Source organism: Pteropus medius, unplaced genomic scaffold, assembly GCF_902729225.1.
Source record: "Pteropus medius unplaced genomic scaffold, Ma_sr-lr_union100, whole genome shotgun sequence".
Classification (NCBI taxonomy): Eukaryota; Metazoa; Chordata; class Mammalia; order Chiroptera; family Pteropodidae; genus Pteropus; species Pteropus medius.
Window position 1 is genome coordinate 47,268,878 of NW_024340849.1, and position 14,880 is coordinate 47,283,757.

Genomic DNA, 14,880 nt, shown 5'->3' on the forward strand with positions numbered 1-14,880 from the left:
ACAGAGGAGTGCCACCCTTATTAAGAACAGGGCATTACAAGCTTAAGCAAAAAGAAGAAATTTGATATTGCAAGATAGTAGATAGTAACCAACGTTCAGCACGCCTAGGGACAAATTGAGACAACGATAACAAAAGGATAGGATTCAAAGATCCAAATTCACAAAGGAATGGAGATAAGGCACACGCGGAAGAAAATGAAGGACCGTATATATATAACTATCCTCTATATATTCGTGGTGGTAACCACACGCCAAAGATTCAAAACTGAAGTATGTAACAGAACAAGAAGGACCAGAGGGAAAATCCACAAAACCCAACCAAAATGAAAAAGAAAAACAAACACACACACACAGGACAAGAAAGCAATGGAAACACGGAGCTACCAGAAAGCAGAAGATAAAATGGCTATAGGAAAACCTGATATTTCAGTAATCACCCTAAATGTAAATGCACTGAACTCACCAATGAAAAAGCACAGAGTTGCAGATTGTTTCCAAAAACAAAACAACCATATGCTGCTTCCAGGAGACACATCTCAGCTCCAAAGACAAATATAGACTCAAAGCGAAAGGGTGGAATATGATATTTCAAGTGAATGGCATTCGGAAAAAAGTAGTAGTACTAATATTGGACGAAATAGACTTCAAAATAAAAAAGGCAAAGGAAGATACTGAGGGACACTTCATAATGATAAAGGGAATCGTACACCAAGAGGACATAACACCGTTAATATCTATGCTCCCAATCAGGGAGCTCCGAAATATATAAAGCAATTACTAATACGACTAAAGGGAGAAACAGACCAAAAACTGTCGTAGTAGGGGACCTAAATACCCCACTGTTGAATATGGACAGATCATCCAAAAAGAAAATGGACAGATCATCCAAAAAGAAAATCAATAAGGAAATAAAATCCTTAAAGGACACGTTAGACAAACAGTTGACATTTACAGAGCCTTTCATCCCAAAATAGCTGCTTACACATTCTTCTCTAGTGCACATGGAACATTTTCAAGGATTGACCACATTATTGGGGCACAGAGATAACCTCAACAAATATAAGAGGGTTGAAATCATACCAGCCATATTCTCTGATCATAATGTTTTGACACTAGAGATCAACTGGAGAACTTTGGAGAAAACCATGGTGGGGACAAGATTTGAGTTAGAGATAAAGGCTGTAGGTGACAAAATTCAACGTAAAATAGTGACTGGGAGATGTGTAGGCGCTTGCTGTGAAAAGGGTTGAAGGAAATGTTGCTTAATGGTTCCCAACCCATTAAAATTAGCTGGAGAGCTTTTTTTATACCCATTTCCTGTTTAGGAAAAAAAATGGAGATTAAACAACATACTAGTGAAGAATAACTGGCTCAGAGAAGAAATAAAAAGAGATCAAGAGATACATAGAAACAAATGATAATGATAGTACAACATATCAATACTCTGCCAGCATTAATTTGATTTTACATAAACACACTCTTTGAGGCCGAAGCAAATCTAACTGGTTTTCAATGTGAAAATAAAATATAAAATATAAAAACTCTTCTTGGAGTTATTTCTAAACAGAACTGTCTCTAATCCTAATGTAACAAATGTATATGATGATCAGTATTTAACAACTTTTATCGTGTGGTAAATTTCAAAGCATGGAACAACGCGAAGCAGAACATCTAGGATTTGGCATTTTCAGCAATGGAAAATTACTATATTTTGTAAATGAAGATACCACCACTAAAAACAGAATGCTATACATAGAATGATGTCATTTGTTTCCAAAGACTATTGATGTACTAGAGTGATGCGAAAATAATAATAAAAGCGAGATATTTCATGACGAACTTTAGGAGTAAGGTTAGGACTCTGAGTTATCTTAAATGCAACTGCAAGCGCCATCAGCAAGTATTCTTGGGGCAAATGGGAAATGGGTTAAATAACCTTTAACTTTAGAATAGTTTTAGATTTACAGAAAAATTGCAAAGGTAGTACACAGAGTTCCCATATACCAGTTTTCTTTATTATTGTCTTACATTAGGTCCGTACGTTTGTCATAATTGATACACCAACGTTAATACATGATTAAATTACATACTTTATTCAGATTTTTACAGTTTTTACCTTATGTCATTTTTCTGTTCCAAGATCCTAGCCAGGATGCCATATAACCTTTAGTCATCATGTCTCTCAGAACTCCTCCTGTGATTAGACAGTGGTTATGTGTTTTGGGAAAGAAGATTACATAGTTAAGTGCTATTTTCATTACATTTTTTCAAGGGCACACACTGTCAACATGACCTACCACTGTTGATGCTAATTTTGATCACCTCACTGAGATAGTATTTGTCAGATTTTTCAAGTTGTTCTTTTTTCCCCTCTCCATACTCTGTTCTTTGGAAGGAAATCACTATGCTAGCCCACCATTAATTCAGTGGGGAGTTAGGCTCCACCTCCTTGAGAGCAGAATATCTATATAAACTACCTAGAATTCTTCTTCCTGGAAAATTCGTTCTCTCCTATTTTTTAAATTTGTTCAATCATTTATATCAGTATGGGCACACAGATATTTATACCTTGGGTCATAACCCAATTCTACTTATTCTGTTGCTCAAGTGTTCTGACTGGGACTTCTTTTGGTTGACACCTGTATCTCTTTGAGTTTATATATTTATGTATATTTTTTAACATTTCCTTACTTTCTGGCAATAGGAGAGTCTCCAGACTCATCTTGTATATTTTCTCCTTTTGTCTGTAGGATCAGACCTTTCTCTAAAGGAGCCTTTGTTACTTTTATTGAAGAAAGATACTAGTAACCAGGATCTTGGTGTTAGATGTGCTCCTTGCTACTGGGGTGTTGTTGCTTCTGGGCTCACTTATTTGACATATGAAGAAAATGTATGTGTATATACTAATTCTTTATATACATATCTATAAATATTTTTGCGTATAATCATCTGTTTCTACATTAAGCTAAACATGAGTACATATTGATAACCTCAGACAGTAACACATTACCACATTCCAACCTTCTTCTGACTTGCCGGTCAGCAATCTCCCACTCCAACAGTGAGAAACCTGGCTCCCACTATTCACTATCCATTTACTCAAGTGTTCATTTATAGAATACATGTATAGTGGTTTCAGAATTGTTAACCTGTACCACCGAGGAGCTTTTTTTAATTGAAATAAAATTCACATAACATATAATTCACCATTTTAACCGCTAAAGGCTCAAAAACTAGAATCTCAAAATACAGAATTTTCTTTAGTTTTTAGGGAATACTGTAGATTTTCACTGTTACAAATGCAATCTACATGCCTGTAGCATACAACTTCACAAATGCTATTATCTTTTTCTGTTCTCCGAAGTTCTCTAGCCATACTGCCAGCTTTTTTTCTCATGCCTATCTTGCATGTAAGTCTACTGGGAGTCTTCTCTCTTTCTTGGATTTTTTTCCCTTAACCCTTCCTCCTTTTATCACGTGGAGTAGTTTTTCCCCACAAAGTCTTGTCAGTTCCTTCCTGAGGAGCTTTTCAAAGCATCTTTTCAGCAAAGTTTGGCCTCTTCCTATGGGTGATTTTGTACTCTCAGCTAAGAAGATAAAACTTTCTCCAAATTATTAGCCTTAGGATGAAGGGTAATTTATAAACAAAAAAGAACAACTTCCTAACGTTTCCTGGAGAGTCAGTTTAGTTATTATACTAAGAAGTCTGACTGTCAAGCAAGACTTGGCATCATTGCAGGTTACCTCAGCTTTCAAGAAGGACACTTATCTATGTGTCACCATTTTTGTCGAGTTGTGTTGTTTTATTCTGCGATTCTTGTTACTAAATTATAACAGCGTTTAGTGACACTGCTACTTACTACATCTGTTATAATTGTTTGTTTAAACTTTACATTGTGGGTCACGATATGCATTTTTATCAACAGTAGTTTATGGCAGATTTCCAGTAACTGGACTTACTAGGCATGAGTGCATTGTGTCTCAAAAAATGAATTGTGCATAGTGTTCCAAAAATGAGTTGGTCATACTCCTTTCTCTAAAGCAAATGGATATATAACCCAAGAAAATTAGTTCGTAGAATTTATCTTTTTCTACTGGAGAGGATTGGGTGAGGTATGTGGATGGTAGGATCTTTTTAACCACCTTAGATAGGTCAAGAGATTTGAGATATGGTAATTTTCTTCCAGTTGTGTGATTCTCCATCCCCCAGCATAAAAAGTGCCAAGCTCTGGAACCTAGAGATCCCAATAAAGGAGGGTTTGAAAAACACAGCTTGGAAAATTGTCTTTAAAGTTTTATTTAAATATAAAAGTATATAATAATATATTAAAATATTGTTTTATATAAAAACAAAATATAACATTTAAATCATTTTCTACTTAGACTCTAAAAGAAGGAGAAATGTAAACTGGTTTGCAAGCTTCTATTGAGACTATTTTAATTTAAAACAAAAACAAATTTTCTCTTTAAGATAGAAGAGAAAAGCATTCCAGAGAAGTTAGTGTTAACAGTTATAATTAAGAGGTAATGGCAAGAAACTAATAGTTGCTCTGTATACTTCTTAGAAAAAAAGGGAAACCAATCTAGGAGAAGAAAGTTATCGAGCATTTGTGGCATAACAGTCGGTATATGGTATTGGGAAAACTGGATATGCACATACAAAAGAATAAAATTGGATCATTATGCCATACACAAAAATTAACTTGAAATGGTTTAAAGGCCTAAATGTAAAACCTGAAACCATAAAATTCCTACATGAAAATGGGGAAAGCTCCTTGACTTTGGTCTTGAAGGTGATTTCATGGATATGACACCAAAAACACAGGCGACAGAACAAGTGGCCCTGCATCAAATTAAAATCTTCTATAGAGCAAAGGAAACAACAAAATGAAAGAGCAACCTATGGCATGGTAGGAAATATTTGCAAAGCATACATATCATAATGGGTTAATATCCAGATATATACGGGAATCATACAGCTCAATAGCAAAAAATAAATAGTCTGATTTAAAAATGGGCAAAGGATCTGAGCAGACATTTTTTCCAAGAAAGATATACAAATAGCCAAGTATATGAAAGGTGCTCAAGATATTAATAATCAGGGAAATTCAAAAGCACAACGAAATATCACCTTACACTTGTTAGGATAGCTGTTATCAAAAAGACAAAAGATAGCAGGTGTTGGTGAGGGTGTGACCAAAAAAAAGTCCCTTGTACACTATTGGTAGGAATATAAATTGGTGTAGCCAATATGGAAAACAGTATGGAGACTCTTCAAAAAATTAAAAACAGCTGCCATCTGATCCAGCAATCCCACTTTCACGTGTCTGTTAAAATATAGTTACAAATGGAATATTATTCAGCCATTAGAAAAAAGGAAGACCTACCATTTGTGACAACATGGATGAACCTGGAGGACATTATGCTCAGCAAAATAAGCCAGAAAGAGAAAGACAAATACTTTATGATCTCTGTTATATGTGGAATTGAAAAATTAACTCTCAGAAGCAGAGTAGAATGGTGATTGCCAGGGGCTAGGAAATAGAGGAAATGGGGAGATAGTGGTCAAAAGGTACAAATTTTCAGTTAGAAAATGAATAAGTTCTGGGGATCTAATGTATAGTGTGGTATACAGTGTAGTTAATAATACTTTATTGTGTACTTTAAATTTGCTTAATAGAGTAGATCTTAAGTTTTCTCACCACAGAAAATGTGAGATGATGAGTGTATTAATAATTAGCTTGATTGTGGTGGTAATCATTTCACAATGTATACGCATATCAAATCATCACATTGTCACTTAAATATATACAATTTTTGTTTGTCATTTACACCTCAATAAAGCGGAGTGGGGAGGTTGATGACAGCAGACAACCTTGTCTCATTGTTGATCTTAAGAGAGAAAGTATTCAAGTTCTGTTTCATTATTAGTTTCTCGAGAGTTGTTTGTCATTAATGGGTGTTAAATTTCATCAGATGCTTTTTCTGTATCTTTTGAGATGATCATTTGTTGTCTTGTTTTTAGTCTGTTATAGTGAATTACTTAGATTGCTTTTCAAACATTATGCTGACCTTGAGTTCCTGAGATAAATCCCAGTTGGTCCTTTTTTATCTATAGCTGGATTTGATTTTTTAATATTTTGTTGAGGATTTTTTTGTATATAATAATAAGATATATCAGTCTGTAGTTTTCCTATAAAAGGCATATTCCGGTTTTGGTATGAGGGTATTGATGGCCTCATAAAATATTTGTCTCTTTTTCAGAAAAGTGTGTAGAATTGGCATTATTTCTTCCTTACGTGTTTTGTAGAATTCACCATTGAAGTCATTTGGGCCTGGAGTTTTTTGTTTTTAAATATGAAATCAATATCTTTAATAAATATCGAGCTATTGAGATTGTTTTCTTTAGTAAGCTTGGTAGTTTGTGCCTTTCAAGGACTTTAAGTTGTTGAACTTATTTGTATAAAGTTGTTTATAATATTTCTTTATCGTCCTTTGTATTTATAGGAGCTATAGTGATGTTTCCTCTTTCATTGTTGATTTTGTTATGTAGGTCTTCTCTTTTACTTATAATAGGTCTGGCTAGAGATATGTAAATTTAATTGATCTTTTTAAAGAACTGTTTTTCAGTTTTATTGATTTGTCTTTTTTTTTTAATTTGGATATATTCCTGTTACCTTTCTATAATTGGTTCTGGTTTAATTTTTTTTATTGTGTTTGAACAAACTATATGATTGTAATTTTAAAAAATTTATTACATTTGTTTATGCCCCATTATGTGGTCTATCTGGTATATTCTGTGTGTCCTTGAAAAGAATGACCATCTTGGGCACATTTTTCTGTAAATGTCAGTTAGATCTGGTCAGTTTGAATTAGTGGCATTTTTTTCTGTTTTTCCTTGTTGATTTCCTGTCTTAATTGGGAGAGCAGTTGAAGCCTCTAACTGTAATTGTGAATTTGTTTCTGTCAGTTTTATCAGTTTTTGCTGCTTGCATTGTGAGGCTCTGTTGCTAGTTTTATACACAATTAGGGAACTGACTCTTTTATCAGTATGTAATATATAATATCCTCTTTGCTCCAAAATCTATTATGTCTTAATATAGTTGCTGTAGCTTTCCTTTTATTAGTTTCTTCATGGCATATCTTTTTTTCATTTTTTAACTACCTATTTCCTTATATTTGAAGTGAATTTCTTGTTAGTACCATATACTTTGGTCACTTTTTTCTCTCCTTCTGACAATCTCTGTTTTTTAATTGGTATGTTTAAACCATTTGCATTTCATATAAATATTGATGTGCTTGGATTAGGCCTATTGTTTTCTTATTGTTTGTTCTTTCTGGTTTTCATTACTCAGTTTTTCTTTTCCTGCCTTCTATTGGGTTAGTGTATTTTAAAGTATTTCATTTTAATTTACCTAACATGAATTTTATTATTTCTTTGTATAAATTTGCATAGTGGTTGCTATAGTAATTACAATAGAAATTGTGAGTCTAGAACCTACCTATGTATTAAATATTTAATATTTGTTGATTGAAGTAAGATTTTTGGAACTTTATTGTGACTTGTTGTTAGTGCTGAAATTTTCCAAGTAAAGTTTTTGAAAAACAGCGCAAGCTTTTCCTAACATGTCTATTAATATAATATATTGTTATGTATAATTTTCTCAAAAAATATTGATTACACTTCTTTATTCACCAATAACTGCTTGATCTACAAAAGAGATACTGCTTTATCGTCATAGTCTCTCTTAGGCTAACGCTTATTGATATTATGCAGCTCAGTTTTGCTTTTGAGTCAGAATTTTTCTGTTATATGACTCAAAATTCTAACTCTGTAAGCTTTACACAGAACTAGCTTTTGAAGACAGTGCTATGTTTAAATGATTCTGTTTATATGGTCATATTGGAAACAGTAAAATGACCGCAGAGTAAATTCTGCTTCTCATGTGTAGTGTCAAAAAGTGTATTTTTTCAGGTTTGTTTCCTTCTCTATTAAAATGAAAGATTTGATTTGAACTCTGGCAGGTTTTTTTTTGTGTGTTGGAATATACTGTATTTTGACTATATCCAGGTTAATCTAGTTTTGATCATTTACAAATTAACTCAGTTCATTTGAGGGATTCTTGGGTTTTTTTTTTTCCTATCAAAACCAAACATTTTAAAGCACCAGTAGATAGAATACTTTACTAATCTTCTATCTAAGTATTAATAATTCACTTAGATACTAGAATGTAGCTTACTTGGACCTGTAAATCCATGTAGGAAATGTAAAGCATGAAATAGTTAAAATTAGGCTTGTCCTGTTTGTGGTTGTGGTTCAAGTCATGCTCTGGTTGTCCAGCAGCCTCAGTCTAGCCCTGTACTCTGCAATCCAGCTTCCTGTGATAATAGGAACGTTGTATATCTGCACTTTATAATATAGTAGCTACTTAATTTTAGTTTAAGCTTCAACAACCACATATGGTTAATAGGTCACCATACAGCAATACAGGTCTAACCTCATGGTGTCCCATTTACATTTAAAACCCCCTTCTTGGTATTTTTTCTGGACCTCTCAAATGTAAGCATAAGCTTTTAAGAGGATCCTTGCCCTATTAAGTTAGCTTGCAGAGCTGGAGACAGAAGACTGAACAAATTGGAAAGAAAATGATACACGAAGTAATAATTATAGTTACAGTATAAGGATTAAATCAGTGAATAGGGTGATAAAGTGTCTAAATGCCTGGGGGATGTCTGGAGTTCAGTGAAGGAAAATAAACTACTCAAGGGATTTTAAGCAGGAAAGGCTTAATAAATTTAATTTAATTTAAAAATAGAATTAAATGTTGTAAAATTACCAATCAGATCTATCAGATTCTTGGTTGGATCTTTAGAAATAACTGCCATACCAGTGCAGAACTACTAGAGAATCTACTAGGACTTTCTGCCTCTAGAGCCATGCTGGAATGACAGACTCGTTGCCACTGCTTCCACTTCGACTGCTGCTAGTTACCCAGAAAAGTAGAGGTTGAATATTAGCCTAGCGAAGGTGGGAAGAAATGTAAAAGCAGTTCTGTTTTTCTTTTCAGTGACAAGCTGAATGGACCTGAACAAGAGAACTTTAATTAGAAACTCAAATTATTCAACAAAAACTTTATTTTAGGTTAAGATAGCTTCTGTGAAAAAATAAATTATCTTATAGAGACAGAGAAAACCAAATTGTACTATTGCAAATTGCACTAAATTGCATAAATAGCAGGTTTTATTGTGTACATAAACAAATAACCCTTATATATCCATTCTTTACAGATCCAGGATGAGAAGACTGATAAAAGAAGAAGCTAGCTGAAGAGCTATATAAGATGCCCAAATCTGGGTTCACAAAACCAGTTCAGAGTGAAAATTCTGACAGTGACAGCAATATGGTAGAAAAACCATATGGAAGAAAGGTATATGATTATACTAAAAATTTGTTGACTTTCTTGGAACTGGGAGAAGATTCCCAATTTAGTATTTTTAATCATTACTCATAAAGTAAAATGTATGGATGCCAGATAAATCCAAACCATTTATCTAAGCTCTTTGGAAATAAATTGGGTTCTTGTGGACAAAGATAGTTCTTTATTCCCTAAGATAACACAGTTACTAAGATCGTACAGTTACGTAAGAAATACTCTCCACCCTCACCGTACGGGTGTGTGCATGTCTCCCTCTCTCTCCATCTCCCTCCTCCCACTCCCCATAATAGATAATGCTTTATAGAATTGTTGTGACAGTGAAATGACATAAGTATTGTGTTTAATACAATGCTTGGTGCATAGTAAGTGCTCAATTAATGTTAACAGTTTTTGTTAGTTGTTAGACATTGCCAGTGACCTGTGTTTCTATCTTTTTACATCTATCCTTCTTCATTCCAATTCAGTTTCAACCCTCAAAACCTTCATTTAGACTCTACAATTGTCTCCTAATTGATCTCACTATCCCTAGTCTCTCCTTTATCTAGTTAGTCTTACACATTATCTTTGAATTTTTCTTTTTTTCGTTTTGTTTTTTTAAGTCTTTTTTCCCCTAAGCCATTTTCTTCTTGAAAGACATCTGGAATTTTTCCAATTTTTGGCTTTTATGAGTAAAGCTGCTATGAACATTTGTTCCAAGTCTTTTATTAACAACTTTATTGAGGTATAATTTATGTACCATAAAATTTACCCATTTACAATTCAGTGATTTTTAGTAAACTTTGAGTTGTACAACCATCATTACAATCCAGTTTAGACCATTTCCATCACTACTAAAAGGTTCTCATGCCTATTTACAGTCAGTCAGTTCCTATCCCAACCCTCAGACAACTCTAAATCTGCTTTTAAAATCAAGAAGTGTAAGTTTTCAACTTCCTTTTCAAAAATTGTTTTGCCTATTTAGAATCCTTTGCATTTCCATATGAATTTTAGGATTAGCTTGTCAAAAAACAAGAACAAAACAAAACAAAACAAAAAAAAGCCTGCTGATATTTTAATAGAGATTTTACTGAATCTGTAGATCACTTTGAATATTATTGCCATCTTAACAGTATGTCTTCCAATCCATCCCCCTCAGAATATATCTCCATTTATTTAGATCTTCAATTTCTCTAAGTAATGCTTTGTAGTTTTCAGTGTACAAATCTTGCACTTCGGTTGTTAAATTGTTTATATTTTTTTTATTTTGGATGCTACTGAAGATAATTTCTTTTTGGATTTTTCATGACTAGTATATAGAAATACAGTTAATTTTTATTTGGTGATCTTATATCCTATGACCTTACCGAACTCATTTATTGGTTCTAAAATTGGATTCCTTAGGATTTTTTACATGTGAGATGAGGTCATCTGCATATAAAGATAATTTTACTTGTTTTCCAATATGGATATTTCTATTTATTTTCCTTGCTGACTGCACTGGCAATCTCTGCCTTTTGATTGCAGTGTTTAATCTACTCACATTTAATATAATTATTGGTAGGGTTGGATTTATATCTGCTGTTTTGCTCTAAGTTCTTATGTTTCATGTCTTTTTTTGTTTCCCATATATGCTGCCTTTTTAATAAATATTTTTCAAAAATACATTTTTCGGTACTATTTAAATTTCTGTGATTTTTTAAAAATATATTTCTTGAATTAATAATCTTAAAATGTTGATCTAGGATTATGTACATCTGAATTACTACAGGTTAATATTGACTTAATTCCAGTAAATTATAGAAACCACTCCAGTATATAGCTCCATTTCATCCCCTTCTTTTGTGTTATCTGTGTAATTAAGATTACATCTGCATTTGTTATTAACCCAACAACAGAATGTTATAATTACTGTTTTATACAATCTTCTAAAGAAGTAACAGGAGAAAATTGTTTTTACCTGCAGTTTTACTAATTTGGGCATTCTTAATTTCTTCCTATGGATTTAAGTTACTGTCTGCTGTCATTTCCTTCCAGTCTAAGAATTTTTCTTAGTATTTACTAAAAGGCAGATTTTCATCCATGATTTCTCTCAGTCTTCATTAATCTAGGAATATCTCAATTTTTATCATTTTTTAAAAAACAACTTTATTAAAATATTCACATACCATACAACTTGCTCAAAGTGTAAAATTTAATAGTTTTTAGTGTATTTACAGAGTTATGCAATCATCACTACTATCAATTATAGAACATTTTCACCCAAAAAAGAAACCCTGTTTACCCATTACCAGTCACGCCCCATTCTGTGCCCAACTTTCACAGCCCTAGGCAACAACAAACCTACTTTCTGTCCATATAGATTTGCTTATTCTGGATATTTCATATAAGTGAGGTTATTCAATAAGTGATCTTTTGTGACTATTTGCCCTTATTTTCAAAGGATAGTTTTTGTTGGATACTAGACTTATTAGTTGATTTTTTTTTATTAGATTAAATGTCATCCCATTTTTTTTTTCTTGCTTTAAATGTTTCTGATGAGAAGTCAGCTGTTAACTGTTTTGTGCCCCTGTCCTGCTGAATATTTTTTTATTTCTGCTCTCTCTTTTGTCTTTAAACAATTTGTAATGTGTTTGGATCCCTTCGTGTTTATCTTATCTAGGTTTTTTTGAGCTTCTTGGATTTGTAGATTTTTTTGTGAAATTTGAGATATTTCATTTACCTTTTTTTTGCTATCTCATCTGCTTTTGAATATATCTAATGCATTTTCAGCTGCTCTTTTCAAATCCAGTATTTTCATTTGACTCTTTTTGTAATTTTTTTAATTAATATTTTCTATTTGATGTCATTGTTGTCATATTTTAATTTGTTAAACATTGTTTTCTTTCTTTCTAGTCTTTGTCACATCTAGTCCCTGGGTCCACTCAGAGAAGTTTCTCTTGCATACATTTCTCTTGCTTTTTTGTATGTCTTAATTTTTATTGAAAACTTGGACATTTTAGGTCATATCTTGTAGCAGCTCTAGATTCTCATTGCCCACCTGAAAGTTGTAATTGTTGCTAGGGTTTTGTTTATTTGTTTGTTTGTTTTTAGTAAAATGTCAGGGGTTTATCTGCTGGTCTCCATTTTTTTCTTGCTTCCTAGGGGTTGCCTCTGTATTTGCATAGATAAATAAGCAGCCATTGATTGGTCAGAGGTTGTACTCAAACATCATGAGCCAAAAAGACTTTCTTTCATCTTCTGCTGACAGTTGTATGTGCGTTGGGGAGTACATTCAATGTTCAGGCATTTTTTAAATCTGCCCTGGCATTTACTTTATGCTGGGCTCAACCAGATCTTCCCTTTGCTTGTTAGATAAGGATGTGTAGATCTCCCTTGCTTTTACACATACAGCCTCCTCAGTGAAGGATCTGTGGAGAGTTTAGCCCTTCTTTGGTCTTCCCCAGGCATTTACATAGCTTCCCTGTCAGCCAGGATATGTGGCAGTCTTATCTAACGCCCCTGTGTCTGTCTAGTTTTTTACAATCTCTCTGTTAAATTTCTGTCTTATCCACCAGCTTTGCTCCCCCACAGCAGGACCACAACCTTAGAGTAAGAAGACTGTGTTCTCCCCTTTTCTATTTCTTTCCTTGTTTGCTATTTTTATCAACGATCTGGCTGGGTGCGGGTTTTTGGGCACACCAATTCAGGTCGACACTCTGGCAGCTTCACCAGCTTCACCCTGGTAGCACTTCCTGTAATCTTTTAACATTGGCCAGGGAATGAGAGCAACCCCAGGCAAGAACGCCGAAGATGCTCACTGTTCTTACCCATAGTTCAGCAGTTTTTGTTGAAGGAAATGCTTCTCAATTTCTTGTTTACTTTTATTCAATTTATAGAGTGTTGAAATAGTTGTATTTTACAGTTTTGTCCAGGTTTATAGTTGTTTTTTGTGGATATAAGTTGCTAATATCGTCATTCCACCATAAAAATTTTCCCAAATGTATTTTAATATGCAAATGTGACAGATCTTAAGGAGAGTGATTTCATTAATCTATTCATTTTATCCAACAAACCTTCTATGGAATTCCTATTGTGTTATGTGCCTCTCCTCTGACCCTTGGAATAAAACATCGAGTGGTTAAGACATGGTCTGAATCTTTATGAAGACTCTTAACTAATTACCTATGTGTCTGAAGTGTTTTACTCTCAGGACGCCTTGATAGTCTTCAACATGAGAGGATCTCAAAGAGTTTTTTTTAAATATGTGGGTATATCTGTTGATATTTACAATACCAGAAGTTAAAACTGAGAAAAAATTTAAATATTTATTATTTGGTTTTAAATATAGTAAAACTATTACATGTTAATATACACACAGCATATTCTTAAGAAAAACTATTTACAGGCATTCCTCAGAGACACTGCGAATTGGTTCCAGACCATCGCAGTAAAATGAATATCCTGACAAAAGAGGCTACACGAATTTTTGTCTTCCCAGTGCATATAAAAGTTATGTTTACACTATACTGTAGTCTGTTAAGTGTGCCATAGCATTAGGTTCAAAAAAATGTATGTACCTTAATTAAAAACTACTTTATTGCCAAAAAAATACTATCACCTGAGCCTTTGATGAATTGTAATCTCTTTGCTGGTGGAGGGTCTTGCTTCTATGTTGATGAAAACACTATCTGCAAAGCACAGTAAAGCAAAAGGACAATAAAATGAGGTATGTCTGTATTCTAAGACAAAAAGTATTAGTGAGAAATGTGTCATTGATTTTCCAAAAACTTTAATGTCTGGCTTCACAGAAGATAACCAGATTCTCATCTTCTTCTGTATTCAGTATGTTCAGGTATCATTTGTCATGTATTCTCAAGAAACTTCAAATATACATTCTTGAGAGAATGGGAGAGAAAAGTATAACAACATTGTAGGGTTATTGTGAGCATGTTTCTGATCCTGGGATGGTCTTACAGTAGAATAGATACTCTGGTTTCTGAAGGATGAATAATATGTAATCAATAGGAAAGTGAGAACAAAGGGTAGTCGAAGCAGAAGATGTAAAAAAGACATGAATCTGTACTGTAGTGCATATGAAAATCAAATGTAATCCGTGAAGGGTATAAGATAGGAGATGAGCATTAGATAGAGGCCAGTTCATTTTGGCTTTGTCTTCCTTGCTAAGGATCTTGGAATTTATCCTGAAGCCAGTGAGCCAGAAGGGAAAGGACATAATAGAGACCAGTTAGAATGTTATTTAAAAATATAAGCTAAGAGCAGTGTGGGCAGTGGCTATGGGGACGGAGAAAAGTTGGTGGATCTAAAAGATGTTGAATGAATTAAATTTACTTGTGTATGTAGAAAGAGTAGTCTGAGCCCTAGTTTGGGCCTACTCACTCAAGTTGATTGGACTATTCCCTGAGAGGGACTTTACGAAAAGAAACTGGTTGCTTTGAGAAGAATGTTTGGTGTGTACTTGTTGAAT

General features: G+C 33.5%; 1 protein-coding gene across 3 annotated transcripts in view; it reads left to right on the forward strand.

The window, feature by feature from the left end:
- ANKRD12 (ankyrin repeat domain 12) overlaps nt 1-14,880 on the forward strand; it is a 122,106-nt gene that overhangs the window by 21,594 nt on the left and 85,632 nt on the right. For all 3 annotated transcript variants that reach the window (XM_039845854.1, XM_039845856.1, XM_039845855.1), the window contains exon 2: nt 9,289-9,428. In XM_039845854.1, coding sequence (XP_039701788.1) covers nt 9,342-9,428 — 87 coding nt within the window. In that variant the 5' untranslated portion in view covers nt 9,289-9,341. The remainder of the gene's footprint in view (nt 1-9,288; nt 9,429-14,880) is intronic.